General features: G+C 43.9%; 1 protein-coding gene across 1 annotated transcript in view; it reads left to right on the top strand.

Moving 5' to 3' along the window:
* Positions 1-14700, top strand: part of gcna (germ cell nuclear acidic peptidase) — a 44779-nt gene extending 30079 nt beyond the window's left edge. The window contains exons 10-13 of the mRNA XM_048544772.2: positions 3043-3178; positions 3265-3403; positions 4033-4237; positions 12553-14700. Coding sequence (XP_048400729.2) covers positions 3043-3178; positions 3265-3403; positions 4033-4237; positions 12553-12802 — 730 coding nt within the window. The 3' untranslated portion in view covers positions 12803-14700. The remainder of the gene's footprint in view (positions 1-3042; positions 3179-3264; positions 3404-4032; positions 4238-12552) is intronic.
* The last annotated feature ends 4176 nt before the right edge of the window (positions 14701-18876 follow it).

The following is an 18876-nucleotide window of genomic DNA, read 5'->3' as shown; positions in this document are numbered from 1 at the left end:
GGACGGGTTCGGCTAAGTGTATGAGGGTGTCGGTGGAGGGGGACTGGTCGGGCCTGCGGGACAGCAAGAAGCCTTTAGGCCATCTGCATGGGGTATGCTGGGATATAGGGACTGGATGTCCATAGTAAAAATGAGGTGTTGGGGACCGGGGAATTGAAAGTTCTGGAGGAGGTAGAGGGTATGGGTGGTATCACAGATGTAGGTAGGGAGTTCCTGGACCAAGGGGGAGAAAATGGAGTCCAGATGGGTGGATAACAAAGTGTGAAGCTGGATGAACACAGCAGGCCAAGCAGCATCTCGGGAGCACAAAAGCTGACGTTTTGGGCCTAGACCCTTCATCAGAGAGCTGTCGGAGTGTTGGTGTTGGAGAGTTGGCATCTGGCCTCAGCCATGAGGGGTCAGTGCGCTGTAATACAACTGCGCCTCCTTTGTCAGTGGGGTTTATGGTGAGGTTGGGATTGGAGCGGAGGGAGTGGAGTTCTGCGGGGGAGAGGTTGGAGTGGGTGAGAGGGGTGGAGAGGTTGAGGTGATTGATGTCTCAACAGCAGTTAGAGATGAAGAGGTTGCGGGAGGGTAGGAGGCCTTGGGGTGGTGTCCAGGAGGAGGGCTTGTGTTGGAGGCAGGAGAAGGAGTCAGTAGAGGGAGGGTTAGGCTCACGGTTAAAGGAGTTGGCGTGGAGGCGGAAAAACTGCTCAATGTCCAAACGTGACTGGTATTCGTTGATGTGTGGGTGGAGGGGGGCAAAAGTGAACCCTTGACTGAGGACAGGCCGTTCATCCTGCAGGAACAGCAACTCATATTCCAGCTTGGGAACCCTGTAGCCCAATGGTATCAATGTGGATTTTCAAGCTTCAAAATCTCCTCTTTCCCCCCCCCCCCCCCCCCCCCCCCCCACCCCCACCACATCACAAAACCAGCCCAGCTCATTTCCCCCCCCTTCTAACCTGTTCTTCCTCTCACCTATCCCCTCCTCCCGCCTCAAGCTGCACCCCCATTTCCTACCTACTAACCTCATCCTGCCCCCTTAGCCTGTCTATTCTCCCTAGACTGACCTATCTCCATCCTAAATTCACTTTACTGGCTCCATCCTCGCCTCTTTGACTTGTCTGTCTCCTCTCCACCTACCATCTCCTCTCCACCTACCATCTCCTCTATCCATCTTCGATCGGCCTCCCCCTCTCTCCCTATTTATTCCAGAACCCTCTTCCCCTCCCCCATTTCTGATGAAGGGTCTAGGCCCGAAACGTCAGCTTTCCTGCTCCTAAGATGCTGCTTGGCCTGCTGTGTTCATCCAGCTCCACACCTTGTTATCTCAGATTCTCCAGCATTAGCAGTTGCAATCATCTCTGATACATCATGTGCTATAATGTTTTTATTTCTTTTAAAAGAGCACATCCTCATATTCACTATATATGCAGCATTGCTCCCTTTTTTTAACAGACATGTACATTCCCAAAAGTTTTAAGAAGCCATTGTACATTTTAATATCAAGTGTTTTCTGCATTTTAACTCAATACAGATGGAAAGCCTGTGATCAGACATACGTCTTCTCACATGCATTCACATTTGAGCTTCCATTTTCAGGTTTTCTGTTTGTGATTAAGGAAAAAACCGGTAGACAATTGCAGTCTAGAATGATAAATTTACACCTAGCCACGAAAAATGAAGGATTATGTGCCAAGTAGACTTGCAGACCTATTTCCCTGAAAGTCATCAGATTAGGAAACTTGTCTGGAGAGAGGGACAGTTAATGTCTGGAGGCTGATATAACTCTTGCTCAGAACTGAAAGGTGCTGAAAAATGCTGGTTTTTATGTTGTAGACAGAGGGGGAGTAAGAACAAGGTGGACAAATGGTGAGGGTGCCCAGAGCCAAAACTATAGGTTGCTAATGGTCATGAAGGAGTAATTAAGATGTCAAATGGGTGTTAATGAAGGCATGAAATGATGAAAATGTCCACACTACTCAGACCAAAATCAACGAGACATAGGTGATGAGCAAATGGAAGAAAACTAGTAAACCAAGCAGGACACATACACTTAATGAAAGGAACATGAGGCGTCTAACCAAACAAAGAGACCTAGGGGTTATCGTGCATAGCTCCTTTGAAAATGGAGTCGCAGCTAGACAGGGTGGTGAAGCAGGCTTTTGGCATGTTTGCCTTCATTGGTCAAAGTACTGAGTATAGATTTAGGATGTTATGTTGTGGCTGAACAGGACATCGATAGGCCACTTTTAGAATACTGCATTCAGTTCTGTTTGCCTTTCTATAGGAAGGATGTTGTGAATCTTGAAAGGGGTCAGAACAAGTTTACAAGGATGTTGCTGGGACTAGAAGGTCTGATATATTGGGAGAAGCTGAGTAGGCTGGGGCTGTTTTTCTCTGGAACATCGGAGGCTGAGGGTGACCTTTTATAGAGATTTATGGATAGAGTGAATAACCAAGGTCCTTTTCCTAGGGTGTGGTGAGTCCAATACTAGATGGCATAGGTTTAAAGGGAGCAGGGAGAGATTTCAAAGAGACCTAAGGGGCAACTTTTTTACAGAGGGTGGCGTATGTATGAAATGAGCTGTTAGAAGAAGTGGTACAAGTGAGTACAGTTACTACGTTTAAAAGGCATGTCAATGGGTATGTGAAAAGGAGCGTTTAGAGGAATATTGGCCAGACTGGGAGGGTGCAGACGAGTTGGACTGAAGGGTAGCAGTGCATTAATCAGTATGCTTGGAATAAAAACAGAAGTTGCTGGAAAAGCTCAGCAAGTCTGGTAGCATCTGTGAAGAAAAAAAAAATCAGAGTTAACGTTTCAGGTCGGGTGACTGATTCTGAGGAAGGATCACACCAGACCCAAAACATTTAACTATGATTTTTTTCTTCACAGATGCTCCCAGACTTGCTGAGCTTTTCCAGCAACTTTGTTTTTGTTCCTGATTTACAGCATGCTCAGTTCTTTCCGTTTTTAATCAGTATGCTTGGTTGTTCTTCTAAAAACATTTTTTCTGGGAGTGATTATTCCTTAATTTTGATTTAACGTTTCTACATCAGATGCCAAATGCCTGGTTGTTTCCTTCAGGACTTGACACTCAGCTCATCAAAGTACGTAAAAAATTTCAAACAAAATCGTGATGAGTTAACTCAAGAACTCTATGATTTATACAATAAGAGCGTCTTTCAGCAGAAGGTAAAACTTAATTGATCCTATAATGGTTGCCAGCCAACAAACTTGTCCACGCTTGGATGTGACTGACACTCCCTATGATTTTGCAGCTTCCAGAGAAGTTGGTGATAACATGGAATAAGAAAATGCGAAAAACTGCTGGATACTGTGTTACTGGACAGAAACGAGACAGTACTGTCAAACGTTATGCCAGAATTGAATTGTCAGAGAAAGTTTGTGATTCAGCTGGTGAGAACAAAAATTAATATACAATTGGATAAATTTGTTTTCAATTAATGTTAACTTTTATTCTGTACACAATGGTGTGCTTTGGCATCTGTCTCCCCATTTTGATTTGACATTGCAAACATAAAAATCAGAAGATGTTGAAACCGGAGCCTTTTTTAAAATTTCTTCTAATTTCTGTAATTTAAGGAAAACCATGTTAATGACACACATCCAGATCATTAGCTCAAATATGCAGTGGCTGTTCGGACATTGTTCCCATTTAAATAAATTGTCTAATGTGCAATCAAGACTCAAAATCCATGTTAGCTAAACTTTTATATGCTTCACACTCTTGCACATATTCTTACCTTTTTGAGATATGTGACCTTATCAAAAGCTTTGTAAATCAAAATACAGCACATTCACTTTTGATTTCTTATCTATTCTACCAGTTACGTCCTAAAAAACTCCCATAGGTTTAAATGGAAATAATCCGTTGCCCTGACGCTGATGATCCCATTACTTTTCATTCCTTAAGCATTAATACGTAAACATTTAGAGTTGCCAAAAGCAAGAGAATTAGTTAAATCTTATATAAGGTTGATCTTACTGCTGTCATGTGAAACATTTATTTTATTGTTGCTTTGCAGAACGTCTGCGGGATACACTGATTCATGAATTGTGTCATGCTGCCACCTGGCTTATTAATAATGTTCGCGATGGACATGGACCATTTTGGAAGTTGTACGCACAGAGATCTGTACTGATTCACCCTGAATTACCTATGGTTACACGCTGTCACACATATGAAATAAATTACAAGTATACATACCAGTGCAACAAGTGCAAAAACACGTAAGTATGAGAATTTTGCGGGATTTCTTAAACTATTTTAACTTATTCTCCAACATAACAAAACAACTAAGTTAGATCATTCAAACCATGTAAAATACTAAATCAAAAGATTTTTATTCTAATTTTGCACCTTTGGGCACTTTCAGCTATGTTAAATGTACATAAATGCAAGCTGTTTTAGCAATCGTCTGGCTTTTCAATTTGGTTTCAGTGTTCTTGAGCTAAAAAGGAAAAACAGCTGGGGGTTCAACCTCCTATCTCACTGAATTGGGTCATGTTCTCCTGCCTTCCTTTCTTTCTGGACTTGCATGGTGAGTTATCTTTTAGCCAATTACCCTGCATCTGAGATGGCTGGCCAACTATTTAATGTACTGGAAGTTTTCAAGGATTCAAGAAACTTGGACTTTCAGTTGAGAAGGGAGAAAAGTCTAATAACAACTTGTAACAGGGACCACACTTGTTTAATGTGAGATTAAGACTCAAAATCCATGTTAGCTAAAATTTTATACGCTTCACTCTTGCACGTATTCTCACCTTTTTATATGTGGGACCTTATCAAAAGCTTTGAAAATCAAAATACAGCGCATTCACTTTTGATGTCTTATCTATTCTACCAGTTACATCCTAAAAAAGCTCCCATAGATTTCTGAAACGTAATTTCTCTTTTGTAAATCCGTATTGACATTTTCTGAATTAAAAGTGGAAAGAACTGCGGATGCTGTAAATCAGGAACAAAAACCAAAGTTGCTGGAAAAGCGCAGCAGGTCTGGCAGCACCTGTGAAGAAAAGATCAGAATTAACATTTTGGGTCCAGTGACCCTTCCACAGAACTATCAGTTGTGCTATCTTTTAAATGAAAACAATCCTCATCTTTTTAACCTTTCCTCATAGCCACTGCCCTCAAGACCAGGCACCATCCTGGTCAACTTTCTTTGCAGTCTTTCCAAAGCTTCCACATCTTTCTGGCAGTGTGGCGACCAAATTGCACACACTATTCTGAATGCGGCCTAAAAATAGTTTGCCAACTCTTGTACTCCATGCCCTGGCCGATGAAGGCAAGCATGTCATATGCCTTCTTAGTCACCTTAACCTGTGTTGCCACTTTTAGGGAACTTTGGACCTGCATGCCCAGATCTGTCTGAAAGTTAACGTTCCTAAAGGTTCTGCCATTTCCATTATAATTCACACCTAAATTTGATTGTCTGAAGTGCATCACCTTGCATTTGTCCGGATTGAACACCATCCACATTTCTGTTTCCAAGTCGCCAGTCTATCTATATCCAGTTGTATCCTTTCACAGTTGTTGGCACTATAAGCAACTCTACCAATTTTCATGTCACCTGCAAACTTACTATCAGACCACCCATGTTTTCTTCCAAATCACGTATATGTTGCAAACAACACAGGACCTAAGATTGATCCCTCTGGAACACCACTAGTTACCGGTCTCCATTCTGAAAAACACCCTGCTGCTACTCTGTGTCTTCTAATGACCAAGCCAGTTTTGTATCCATCTAGCCAGCCCACCCTGAATCCCATGTGATTTTAGTTGTTGTAGCAATCTGCCACGTGGGAGTTTATCATATGCCTCACTAAAGTTCATATAAACTATATTTACAGTCCATCCCTCATCAATTATTTTTGTCAGCTCTTCAAAAAATTCAGTCAGGTTGGTGAGACCTGACTTTCCCCATACATAACCATGTTGCCTGTCACTAATAGTCCATTTTCTTCCAAATGTACATCTATCTTGTCCCTCAGTATCTTCTCTAAGACATTCCCCACCACAGATGTCAGGCAGGCCGGCTTCCTTCCTTAAACAAAGGAACAACACTGGCTAATCTCCAGTCCTCTGTAACTTTGCTTGTGATCAAAGATAATGTGAAGATATCTGCTAATGCCCTGGCTATTTTGTCCCTTGCCTCTTGTAGGAACCTGGGATAGATCCTATCTGGTCCTGGGGACTTGTCTACCTTAATGCAATTTAGGATACCCAAAACATCCTCTGTCAATATAATGACATTTTTTAACATATTCACACACTCGTTCATGACGTGCACATCAGTCATGCCCTTCTTGGTGAATGCCGATACCAAGTACTCATTAAGGATATCCCCCACTTCCTGTAGCTCCACGTAACTTCCCCCTTTTCTCCTTGAGTGGGCCTACTCTTTCCCTTGCTACCCTCTTCCTTCTGATGTGCGCATGAAAAGCCTTGGAATTCTCCTTGACCCTGTTTGCTAAAGACATTTCATGGTCCTTTTTTAGCCTCAGTAATTCCAGGTTCAAATTTGTTCCTACTTTCTCTGTACTCCTCTATATGGTTTCATCAGTTTGTAGCTGCCTAGGCCTGTTGTATGCTTCCTTTCCTTTTGACTAAGTTTACCATTTCCCTTGTTATCCATGGTTCCTGAATCCTGCTATTCCTATCCCTCAGTTTTACAGAGGTGTGCATGTCCTGTACTTTAACTAGTCTTTTAAAAGCCTCTCACATTCCCTTAAATAACTGCTGCCAATCCACATTCCCTAGTTCCTGACTTATTTGGATGTAATTGGCCCTTGTCTAATTAAACACCCTCACCCGAGGGCCACCTTGTCCTTGTCCATGACTACTCAAAATCTATTGGAGTTATTGTCATTAAGCCCAAAAAGCTCTCTTACAGAAATATCGATTTGCATGTCTGGTTTGTTCCCAGTATCAAATCTAATGTGGCCCCATGTCTACTTGGATTGTCAACATATTGTCTCAAAAAGCCCTCCTGGACATATCTAACAAATTGTTTTCCATCTGAGTCCCTGGCTCTAAGGCAGTCCCAGTCAATAAGAGGAAAATTGAAGCCACCCACTACAACTACCCTGCTTTTGTTCACACCTTTCCAGTATCTGACTATATATCTACTCCTCCTCTGTCTCCCATGGGCTGTTGAAAGGCCTATAGAAAATCGCCAACATTGTGATTTCACCCTTCCTATTCCTCAACTCCATCCATAATGCTTCACTGCAAGACCCTCTGATGTGTCCTGCAACAGAACTGTGATGTGATCCTTATTCAGCAATGCAACTCCCCCATGCTTTTTGCTTCCTTTTCTGTCTCAACTAAAACAGTAATATCCTGGAATGTTAAGCTGCCAGCCCTATCCTTCTTCCTTTAACCATGTCTCTGTAATGGCAATGACATGATAATTCCATGCTGTAATCCATGCTCTTTTCATCTGTCTCAGATGCTATACTACTTGCATTGAAGTAAACACACTGTAGACCTCCAGTCCCTCTGAGCCCTGTGACTTCCCTCTGCTTGCTCTTACTCTGCGCTATGTGTATCTCAGTCTCTTTTGCCCTCTCTCTCTCTCTCGCGCGCTCGTTCCCTCTCTCTCTCTCTCTCGCGCGCGCTCGTTCCCTCTCTCTCTCTCGCGCGCGCTCGTTCCCGCTCTCTCTCTCTCGCGCGCGCTCGTTCCCGCTCTCTCTCTCTCGCGCGCGCTCGTTCCCGCTCTCTCGCGCGCGCTCGTTCCCGCTCTCTCGCGCGCGCTCGTTCCCGCTCTCTCGCGCGCGCTCGTTCCCGCTCTCTCGCGCGCGCTCGTTCCCGCTCTCTCGCGTGCGCTCGTTCCCGCTCGCGCTCTCTCTCTCTCGCGCGCGCGCTCGTTCCCTCTCTCTCTCTCTCTCGCGCGCGCGCTCGTTCCCTCTCTCTCTCTCTCTCTCGCGCTCGTTCCCTCTCTCTCTCTCTCTCGCGCGCTCGTTCCCTCTCTCTCTCTCTCTCTCTCGTTCCCCCTCTCTCTCTCTCTCGCGCGCGCGCTCGTTCCCCCTCTCTCTCTCTCTCGCGCGCGCGCTCGTTCCCGCTCTCTCTCTCTCTCGCGCGCGCGCTCGTTCCCGCTCTCTCTCTCTCTCGCGCGCGCGCTCGTTCCCGCTCTCTCTCTCTCTCGCGCGCGCTCGTTCCCGCTCTCTCTCTCTCTCTCGCGCGCGCTCGTTCCCTCTCTCTCGCGCGCGCTCGTTCCCTCTCTCTCGCGCGCGCTCGTTCCCTCTCTCTCGCGCGCGCTCGTTCCCTCTCTCTCGCGCGCGCTCGTTCCCGTTCCCTCTCTCTCGCGCGCGCTCGTTCCCGTTCCCTCTCTCTCGCGCGCGCTCGTTCCCGTTCCCTCTCTCTCGCGCGCGCTCGTTCCCGTTCCCTCTCTCTCGCGCGCGCTCGTTCCCGTTCCCTCTCTCTCGCGCGCGCTCGTTCCCGTTCCCTCTGTCTCGCGCGCGCTCGTTCCCGTTCCCTCTCTCTCGCGCGCGCTCGTTCCCGTTCCCTCTCTCTCGCGCGCGCTCGTTTCCGCTCTCTCTCTCTCGCGCGCGCGCTCGTTCCCTCGCTCTCGCGCGCGCTCGTTCCCGCTCGCTCGCTCTCGCGCGCGCTCGTTCCCGCTCGCTCGCTCTCGCGCGCGCTCGTTCCCTCTCTCTCTCTCTCGCGCGCGCTCGTTCTCTCTCTCTCTCTCTCGCGCGCGCGCTCGTTCCCTCTCTCTCTCTCTCTCTCGCGCGCGCGCTCGTTCCCCCTCTGTCTCTCTCTCTCTCTCGCGCGCGCTCGTTCCCGCTCTCTCTCTCTCTCGCGCGCGCTCGTTCCCTCTCTCTCGCGCGCGCTCGTTCCCGTTCCCTCTCTCTCGCGCGCGCTCGTTCCCGCTCGCTCTCTCTCGCGCGCGCTCGTTCCCGCTCGCTCTCTCTCGCGCGCGCTCGTTCCCGCTCGCTCTCTCTCGCGCGCGCGCTCGTTTCCGCTCTCTCTCTCTCTCGCGCGCGCTCGTTCCCTCTCTCTCGCGCGCGCTCGTTCCCTCTCTCTCGCGCGCGCTCGTTCCCTCTCTCTCGCGCGCGCTCGTTCCCTCTCTCTCGCGCGCGCTCGTTCCCGCTCGCTCGCTCTCGCGCGCGCTCGTTCCCGCTCGCTCGCTCTCGCGCGCGCTCGTTCCCGCTCGCTCGCTCTCGCGCGCGCTCGTTCCCGCTCGCTCGCTCTCGCGCGCGCTCGCTCGTTCCCGCTCGCGCTCTCTCGCGCTCGCTCGTTCCCGCTCGCGCGCGCTCCTTCCCGCTCGCACTCTCTCTCGCGCGCGCTCGTTCCCGCTCGCGCTCTCTCTCGCGCGCGCTCGTTCCCTCTCTCTCTCTCTCTCGCGCGTGCTCGTTTCCTCTCTCTCTCTCTCGCGCGTGCTCGTTTCCTCTCTCTCTCTCGCGCGCGTGCGCGCGCGCTCGTTCTTTCTCTGTGCCTAGTCTCACTAACCTGAGATTACTACCCTGGTAGTCCTGCTTTTTAGCTCCCTACCAAACTCCCTGAATTGTCTTTGCAGGACCTGTTCCTTCTTCCTATCTATGTCATTTCTGCCAATGTGGACAATGACTTCTGTCTGTTTTCTCTCCCGTTTTAAGCATGTTCTGTACCCACTCACACATCCAGGAACCTGGCACCAGGGAGGCAACACACCATTGTACAGTCTCATTCATGGCCACAGAAATGCCTGTATGTGTCCATGACTATTGATTTGCCTATTACTATTGCTCACCTGGACTTTGCCCTACCCTGCTCTAGAGCAGAACTAGTTGTGGTGCCATATGTCTGGCTGCTGCTTGTATGATCTCCCGAAAGGCTATTTCCCCAACCACCCCCACCTCACCAAAAATCCCAAACAGTATGCCTTTTTGAGAAGGGAATAGCCACAGGAGACTTCTGCACTACCTGCTTTTCCTTGTGGTCACCCATTTATCTGTCTGGCACTCTGGTGCAACCACCTCCCCAAAGCTAGTATCTATCACCTCTCTCTGGCCCCTTCATGTATTGCAGGGTGTTCAGCTGCTTCTCCAACCGAATCACATGGTCTGTGAGGAGCTGCAGCTGGTCACACTTCCTGCAGATGTAGTTGTCTGTGACACTAGACTGCTCCCTTATTTCCCACATCTGGCAGGAGGAACGAACCACCACCCTAACTGCCATCTCCGCCCTTGTACACTTAAGGATAAGAATCTTACCTTGCTTCACCTCCTTGCGGTGCCTTTTTTGTTTGGTTAGAGGAGCCGGGGAGGAAAATGCTACACTTAGGCAGTGTTTAACCATTCCTTGACAACAGTTCCTCTGCGATATTTAGACCAGTTGTGGTGATTACTATGCTACCTCCCAGAATTCCTTTCAGTGACATCTCTGCCACCCTTCTGTGAAAACTGAACTGGAAGAGTTATTTAATTGCTTTGCCATTCCTGCACTGCATTATCATTTTTCCCATTTTAGAGGATAAGGACAATCATTTGTATTCCTACAGCCTTTTCTCTTTTTACAGACTATTCGACGCTTTTATGATTGGTTTTTATGTTCCTTGCAAGATTACTCCCAAACTTATTTTCACCAATGCCCCCTTTCAGCTGAATTTTTTTTCTCAACAACTATCATTCCTCTTGACACTAATTATTTGCCTAATTAATTTTGGCAGCCATGGTTAGCCGCCTTTTACTGTTTCTTTTTGCGCCAGAAAGAAATACATAACTGTTACAATGCATCTATCTGATCCTTAAATATTAGCCATTGCTTCTCTAATGTACTGCCTTTGAATGAAGTTACCTAATCTGTCGCAGCCAGCTTACGCCTAAAAGTTTTGTTGTTTCCTGTATTTGAAATTTAGGACCACTTGGACTACTTCACTCCTTTCCAATCAAGGATTCCATCATGTTATGGTCACTCTTTCCTAACAACAAGTTTATTAGTTAACCCCTTATTACAGAAAGCTAGATCTAGGATTGCCTGGATGTGAGTTTACTCGCTGAGCTGGAAGGTTGGTTTTCAGACGTTTCATCACCATTCTAGGTAACATCATCAGTGAGCCTCCGATGAAGCGCTGGTGTTATGTCCCGCTTTCTGTTTATCTGTTTAGGTTTCCTTGGGTTGGTGATGTCATTTCCTGTTCTTTTTCTCAGAGGATGGTAGATGGGCTCCAAATCAATGTGTTTGTTGATGAAGTTCCAGTTGGAATGCCATGCTTCTAGGAATTCCTTCCTTCCACTATCACTAGTATCCTTACATACAGATGAGGAAGGACACCACTTTGATTGGGACAACACATCCATCCTAGAACAAGCCAAAGAGAGACACGCACGAGAATTCCTAGAAGCGTGGCATTCCAACCGGAACTCCATCAACAAACACATTGATTTGGAGCCCATCTACCATCCTCTGAGAAAAAGAACAGGAAATGACATCACCAACCCAAGGAAACCTAAACAGATATACAGAAAGCAGGACGTAACACCAGCGCTTCATCAGAGGCTCACAGATGTTACCTAGAATAGTGACGAAATGTCTGAAAACCAACCTTCCAGCTCAGCGAGCAACTCCCATCCAGAACCTCAACCTGAGCTACAAATCTTCTCAAAACTCGCTAGGATTTCCTGTTCACCAGTCAGTGGTTAGCACTGCTACCTCACAGCGCCAGGAACCCGGGTTAGATTCCACCCTCAGGTGACTGTCTTTTGTGGAGTTTGCACATTCTCCCCATGTCTGCGTGGGTTTCCTCCCCAGAACAAAGATGTGCAGGTGGAATGACCATGCTAAATCGCCCGTAGTATTCAGGGATGTGACAATTAGGTGGGTTATAGGGGAATGGGTCTGGGTGGGATGCTCCGAGGGTTGGTGTTTAGTTGTTGGGCCAAAGGGCCTGATTCCATGCTGTAGGGATTCAATGAATTAATGTGCTCGACTTAAAGAAAATCTTGCACACACTCCAGGAATTTGTCTACTACAATATTATTTACATATTCAAGTCGATATTTATTTACACTAAAGTCACTTATGATTACTGTAGGAATCTTATTTCATGTACCTCATGTCCTGTTTAATATTGTCTCGTACCTTATTACTACTACTGCTGTATAGAATTGTAAACAAAACCCACCAATGTTTTGCACCCCTTGATGCTACAGTGATGTAAAATTGCACTTAGTTTTATAACTGTCCTGTGGAGTTTTAGTATAATTGTGCTGAATAAGTCAGCATCACTTTACTAACCACCTCCTGATCAAGAAATTAAAAATCATTGGCTCAGAGGTGGATAATACTGTAAATCTTGAATGGGGTGTTCAAATAAGAATAGTCCTTCATTAGAACAGGAAGAAAATCTGACTACCTGAGAATAAGTTCTAAACCTACTGATTGTGGATTCTGTAATTCTCATCCTCTAACCTCTGATTTTTAAAAATTGAGCTCTTTATTATATTTTTGTGTGAACTTCAGTTAAGGTTCTTTTCCTTATTTCAGATCAATGAACATGCTGCCACTGAGAGTGTCTGTCTACTTTTATTCTGTATGGTACTCATTTTTAAAACTTCCTTTACAGGATTGGACGACATTCCAAGTCATTGGACACACAACGTTTTGTCTGTGCTTTATGTACAGGCCCTCTTGTTCTATTAACAAAAATGTTAAAAGATGGCACTCCGGCAAAAAAGGATCTAGCACCATTTGCTAAATTTGTGAAAGAAAACTACAGCTCAACCAAGAAGGAGCATAAGGGACTCCAACATGCTGATGTCATGAGGCAACTAAGTGCAGACTTTGCAAAGAAGACACAGATAACTGATTTCTAAATATCTCTGCAATTAACTTTCAATTGAAGATCTGAGGCGATTGCCAAATTTTATAACTTTGTAAGCTTGAGAGTGCACTAAGTTATATGTAGACTAAAACTAAAAATGTATAACTTCTTTTTCCTGCAAGGGGAAAAACATTTCGTTGCTGAAAGTAAAAATTTGTGTTAAATAAATTATTCCAATTAGATGTGTTAAATATTTCCAGTTCCACCTAGCACATTGATCTCTACAAGTTCTCCAATTTTTCATGCATCATGAATGTTCTGCTTCTGTTCTAGTTAATGAAAAGAACTGCAATAAAATATTACCTCGAAGTGTGATTATTTGATAAAACTATGAAGAACAGGATTGGGGGGTCAGTTGTTGCTTTTGTGTCCATTTCTTTGCTGGGTCCTTGATAAGAAAGCAGAGAGAATCATCTATATCTGCAGCAGTAAGAATTCCACCTGCAATTAACTTGGGGCTGTTTTAAACTAAGTTTCAGCTGCTTCAAACTACAGCATACAATTTAGTGTCTTGAAGAGGCTGTAAAGATGATTTCTGTGAAAATTTATCTTGCAGGTGCAATCTAATGTTTGCAAATTCTTAAAGTACTATTAAGGGAGCTTTATCTGGTAGCAATCTACTATACCTGATCTGGGAATTTTAGTGCCAACTAGCACATATTTCTGAGTAATGATCTTATTCAGCTGTAGCAAAAATGTCCAAAGAAGCCCAAATGAAGTTCACAAAATGTTGGGTGTTGCATAGAACTTGCCTTGATGGTGATGATGGAAATGGATATTTTTGAGTTGTTTTCTCCCCCCCCATCTCACTGTGACAAATTAGCTTATTCTCGTGGCAGCTTTGACTCTGGCTGACCACTACAGTATAGTTTTAAAATGTAAGGAATGATATTAACAATTTGCATTTATAAAATTACCTTCTGGTGTTTCTCTAACACCACAAAATACTTCAAACAGTGAAATATGTTGAAGTGCAGACAGTTGTTTTGTGTGAACAAGGAAAGTTTCCACTTTGTTCACAACAATTTAAGCCACATTGAACTTATTTGGCTTAATTCTAACTCTTAAAATGGCAGGTGTTGGCTATGGAATTTAGGCCATTCTTTAGTAATGTATTGCACTATTTGTTTTATACAGGTCTTTTATAATTTTCCATTTCTTGTTCATATCATGGTCTCTAGTAGCAATTTCTGGTGTGTTTTGGGGAGTTTCTGGGATATTGAACTCTGATGCTGCAAATAACCTCTCTCGTAACTTATCCAATAATAGCAAAACTGACCTGTACTACTGATCCAGTGTAAATGATAATTGTGCAAAATGCTTTCAAGCATTTTTAAGTAATGAGGACCTCACGTCAATTTGGCCTTACGATAATGACACCGAATGTTTGCACAATAAAAATTGTTACAAAATTGCTGACTTCCTCTTAAGAATACCGCACCTGAAGTGAACAAGGTATTACAGGTAACACTCGGGTTGCATTTGTTTAGGGAACGATACAAGAAATAATGCGTATTTCTGTAAATTTACTTCGTGACAATGGGTGAACTAAACAATTTCTGTTGAATTTAGAAAAGCTGCTTGTAATGTGTTGTTTGTCAAACTGTATCAGGTTAAATAAGTTGCTAGTAATACATCCTAGTTTGAGTTCAGTTGACAGGGTAAAGGGTAAGAGAATTAACCCTAAGTATACACTGGATGTTTAAATCTGTGGACCATCAAACACAAAATCACTGCCCTTGAATGAGGTTGGTTAGTAATTAGTGCTGCTTTTAACTTTTTCGGTATATAGATCCTGCTAAACCTTTGTTATGTGTGTTTGTTTTATGTGGTAAAATTTGAATGTATTATGTGAACTGGTTTTGTCAAATGAAGTTCAAGAATACTGTTTTATTGGCATTTCTTCAAATAAAGATTTTTGTCATAAAGAAATGGCAATATCTATGTTCCCATTATTTGTGGCAAGTGCATGTGCAAGTGGAACCAGGGAATGGGTTGGGATAAGAGAAAGAAGAAAGTTCATTAAAACAATCTGCAAGGATAGAATGCCTGAAATGGGAAGAAAAATCATAGTTTTTATGTGTTATACTGACCACCAATTGATGGGACATTTTCATGAGTCTTAGAGAAATATGCAACGGGGCAAGTAACATTGGCTTAGTTTATTATTTTAACTATTCCAAGATGAAGATCAAGGTGATACGTTTTTTACAGTATATCCATAACTTATTTGAATTAGTATTTTCTGTTTCAAAATTGTCAAACATTACTTGATTCAAATCTTGAAGACCTTTTGGGCAAAATCTAAGCATTCCAAGAAGTCCTTTAGATAAGTAAATGAATAAGAACCATAGCCTCCCTGTCAGGCATGCCATCACATAGACTAGCCAAGAAGCAATACAAGACACTAAAGCACCTCATCAGCAAGTTACTCCGCTCGATCCACTCAGCCCTGGAGTTCCTCAATTCCACCAAGGACGTAAGAAAGATGGTGTTGAGACTGTGGTATCATTTGATGTTACTGCCCTATTCAGATTGACAGACATACCACTAGCAAGAGAAACACTGGCAACACTACTAAAACAAGAACAAGGTCCCAGTGACACCAGCCCCACAGACAATATGCTGAAGTTACCGGACCTATGGGACTATCTCTCCAAGGCACATACACTACTAGTCGATGAGAACACATACTGGCAGGGCAGACAGATCCAACACCACAACTGGGCAATAAGATTCTCAACACTAAAGAAACTCAAAAAGACCAGACAAATCAACAAAGCAGACTTTCCTAAGAATGAAACCTGAAGGAACCAACACCTGATTCTACTGCTTCCAGAAGGTACACAAACCGGAAGTACCCCTCAGACCCACAGTCTCCCTGCCAGGTGTGCCATCACACAGATTAGCCAAGAAGCTATAAAAGACACTAAAACACCTGGTCAGCAAGTCAGAACCCTAGCTCGTCCCCACCACACTAACCTGTTCTTCCTCTCACCTATCCCCTTCTCCCACCTCAAGCCGCACCTCCATTTCCCACCTACTAACCTCAGCCCGCCCCCTCGACCTGTCCCCTCCCTACCTCCCCAACTATACTCTCCTCTACAGGCTTCATCCCCGCCCCTTTAACTTGTCTATCTCCTCTCCATCCATCTCCTCTATCCATCTTCGATCCGCCACCCCCTCTCTCCCTAGTTATATCAGAACCCTCTCCCCCTTACCCTTTTCTGATGAAGGGTCTAGGCCCGAGACGTCTGCTTTTGTGCTCCTGAGATGCTGCTTGGCCTGCTGTGTTCATCCAACTCCACACTTTGTTATCTCGGGTTACAGTCGACGCGCCTTGAATTTGACCTCAGTTTGATTTGGGTGGTTGTGCCAGATATTCGGGTAGGGTCGTTGCTCTGTGAACCTTTTGGTGTGATATCAGAAGGTCAGTATGATTAACACAAATCACAATATTCAAAGTGTGAATTTATAATTTTAATATTGCTATCTCGATATTCACTCGATTTCAGTTGCGATCGAGACGTTAAACAACTTCAACAGAGACTCACCACGGCGCTGATTGCAAATATAAAGGCGGCTTCGTCCTGATCTGAAGCTATTCTCGATCCTTCCATGCGCGTGAGCAGAGGTGAGAGCGCATGTGCAGAGGGATCCACTCTAAAAGGCGGCAAAAGGCGACCGTGGACGGCTCGTGTGAGATCGTGCGTCTTTTCAGGTAGGTCGCGCGAAGCCAAGTTCAGCTTTATGAAATCTTCAGCACTTCTAAAATGTGTCAAAGATGTATTGTTGCATACTATTATCTTAGACCATGTATACAAACTTGTAATTTAATTTTATTACTTCACGCTTTTTAAATTACTTCTGGAAACAAACTTGATATAAGGTATTGACTGGAATATTATTCAATAATAGTTGAAAGAAAAACAATGGGTATTTTGGACGGGGAAATTTCTATGTAACGTTTCTTCTGCTCAAGTGAGGTACAGGCACTTGGTAGTTATCAATCACCTGGATCTGTGAGGAATGCAGCTTGAATATTGGCGAGCAATATAATTTTTCATTTGATAAACGAACACAGATACAGTAACTTGTTCTGGTGGAAAACGTTTCATTTTGGTCCATCAATGTCGAGATGACCAGATTGGTTAATACCATTCTGCAGCTTTAAAATGCTTGTGTTGTTCTAATTCTAATTTTCATTTCAACTGTTTGTTCTAGGTGATGACATGGTAGTTACTCGTGACGAACTTGTTCATCTTCTATGAATAAATGTATAACTGAAGAAAATATAACCTGGGTAAGTAAAGAGCCTTTTTATGTTTGTCTTCCATGCAAGACGTTCTTTAGGTCTGGTGAAGGGTCACTGGACTTATGTTTTCTGTCCACAGATTCTGACAGAAATGCTGTTTTGTGTTTTTAAGATACAAAATGCTTGCAATTTTTAGTTTAGTATTATGGATCAGACAGGATACCCACTAAATTGTTAAATCCTTGAAGGGTAAAGATGATAATGGCTTCCTAATCTGCCTACGGACAAAACTAATTCACTTCTTAAATGCTTTGAGTGGGGGATAAATTGTTGATATAATATCTGTTTATATATAAAACATAACATTCTGTTGATGCTGGACATCTGAAATAAATATGTGCTAGACAAACTTAGGCCTGACAACATCTATGGAGAAAGATGTGGTGGTAATGTTTCATATCAAATCCAAATAATTCTATGAAAGTACTGCAGTTCTAAAGACAGAATACCAAATCATTCTGTAGTTGCATTTTCTTTAGCCTGAATGGCATCACTTACTATAGGAAAAGCCCATTTGGAGTAAGAAGACAAATATCTTTTTGGCAGTTAGTATTAAGTGAACTTGCCAGTACACAGTCTCGGTTTTGAGGGTATGACCTCCAGGAATTGTGTAACCATTGCCTTTAATGTTAAGCTTGGATTGATTCCTGCTTTTGTGTTAAGGGTCCCACGCAATCCATCAACACTGTGCAGACTGGTCAGATAAGTAAAAGTGCAAGCTGTGACTTTTTTTACAACCTGTTTTTTACATAAGCACCAACTTCTTCTGAAGACCTGCCTGGTAAAAATGTTCACTTTTATGGACTTGATTGTCTGGATCCCAACATGTCCCACTGTAGGCATTTATAAGCATTCAAGATGTTTCTTGATCATTTTTGGCCATTATTTCTATCTGGCGAACTGCCGTCCATACTTTCTCCATTAGCCTGTAAGGAGGTCTCCACTTCCTTGTCAGAATCCCATTGTCATCCAGTAGTATTCTGGAACTACATTGGCTTTAACTTCTGTTTGAATGCTTTCTAATGATTGTCCAAGCCTTCCAATTTGCAGGTCGCAACCAAATATGTGTTTGTGGTGCCAATTCAAGCTCTTGTACACTTTATTTAACTGTTGTTTGGGCCACTGCAAATGAAGGAGAAAAATCTCCTGCAGGCTTTCCTGTGGTTGCTCAATCTCCTTCCAGATCATTTCTCTAGGAATAAGTCAACTGTCGAAGGACAACTGTGGCTAATCCCCACAGTTTTTGTTCAGAAATCAAGTCACATTCTAGCTACACCTGAAACGAAGTTACTGTTATATACTCCCTGCTTTGTACCTCCCAATGATGCCATTTACTGAAACCTCGGAATGCACGTCACTCTGGTAGCTAAGTCTTGCCAGGCTGGGAGAGGGTGTCAACTGAGGAAGAGACACTCGACCTGAACCGTTAGCTCTGATTTCTCTCCAAAGATGCTGCCAGACCTGCTGTGCTTTTCTAGCAATTTCTGTTTCTGGCCTGTTAAAATATATTGGCTAATTTGGCTCTGATCAAATCAATATGGTAATCAGTCCAGCTTTCAAGCTGTCTTTTACTCTATCACATCATTGTCCATTTGAATTTCTTTGCACTTTCTTAACAAATATGCCAAAGGATCCACCACAGTGCTGTAATTTGTAATAAACCCTTGATAAAATTCATGCAATGCAGTTGCGAAGTTGGGTAAAGTACTTGTGGATTGGGAGGCAGGAAATTAGAATTTGGTGTTTGTAAA

This window comes from Stegostoma tigrinum, chromosome 15 (genome assembly GCF_030684315.1).
Source record: "Stegostoma tigrinum isolate sSteTig4 chromosome 15, sSteTig4.hap1, whole genome shotgun sequence".
NCBI lineage: Eukaryota > Metazoa > Chordata > Chondrichthyes > Orectolobiformes > Stegostomatidae > Stegostoma > Stegostoma tigrinum.
This window is presented reverse-complemented; position numbering and strand designations above follow the sequence as displayed.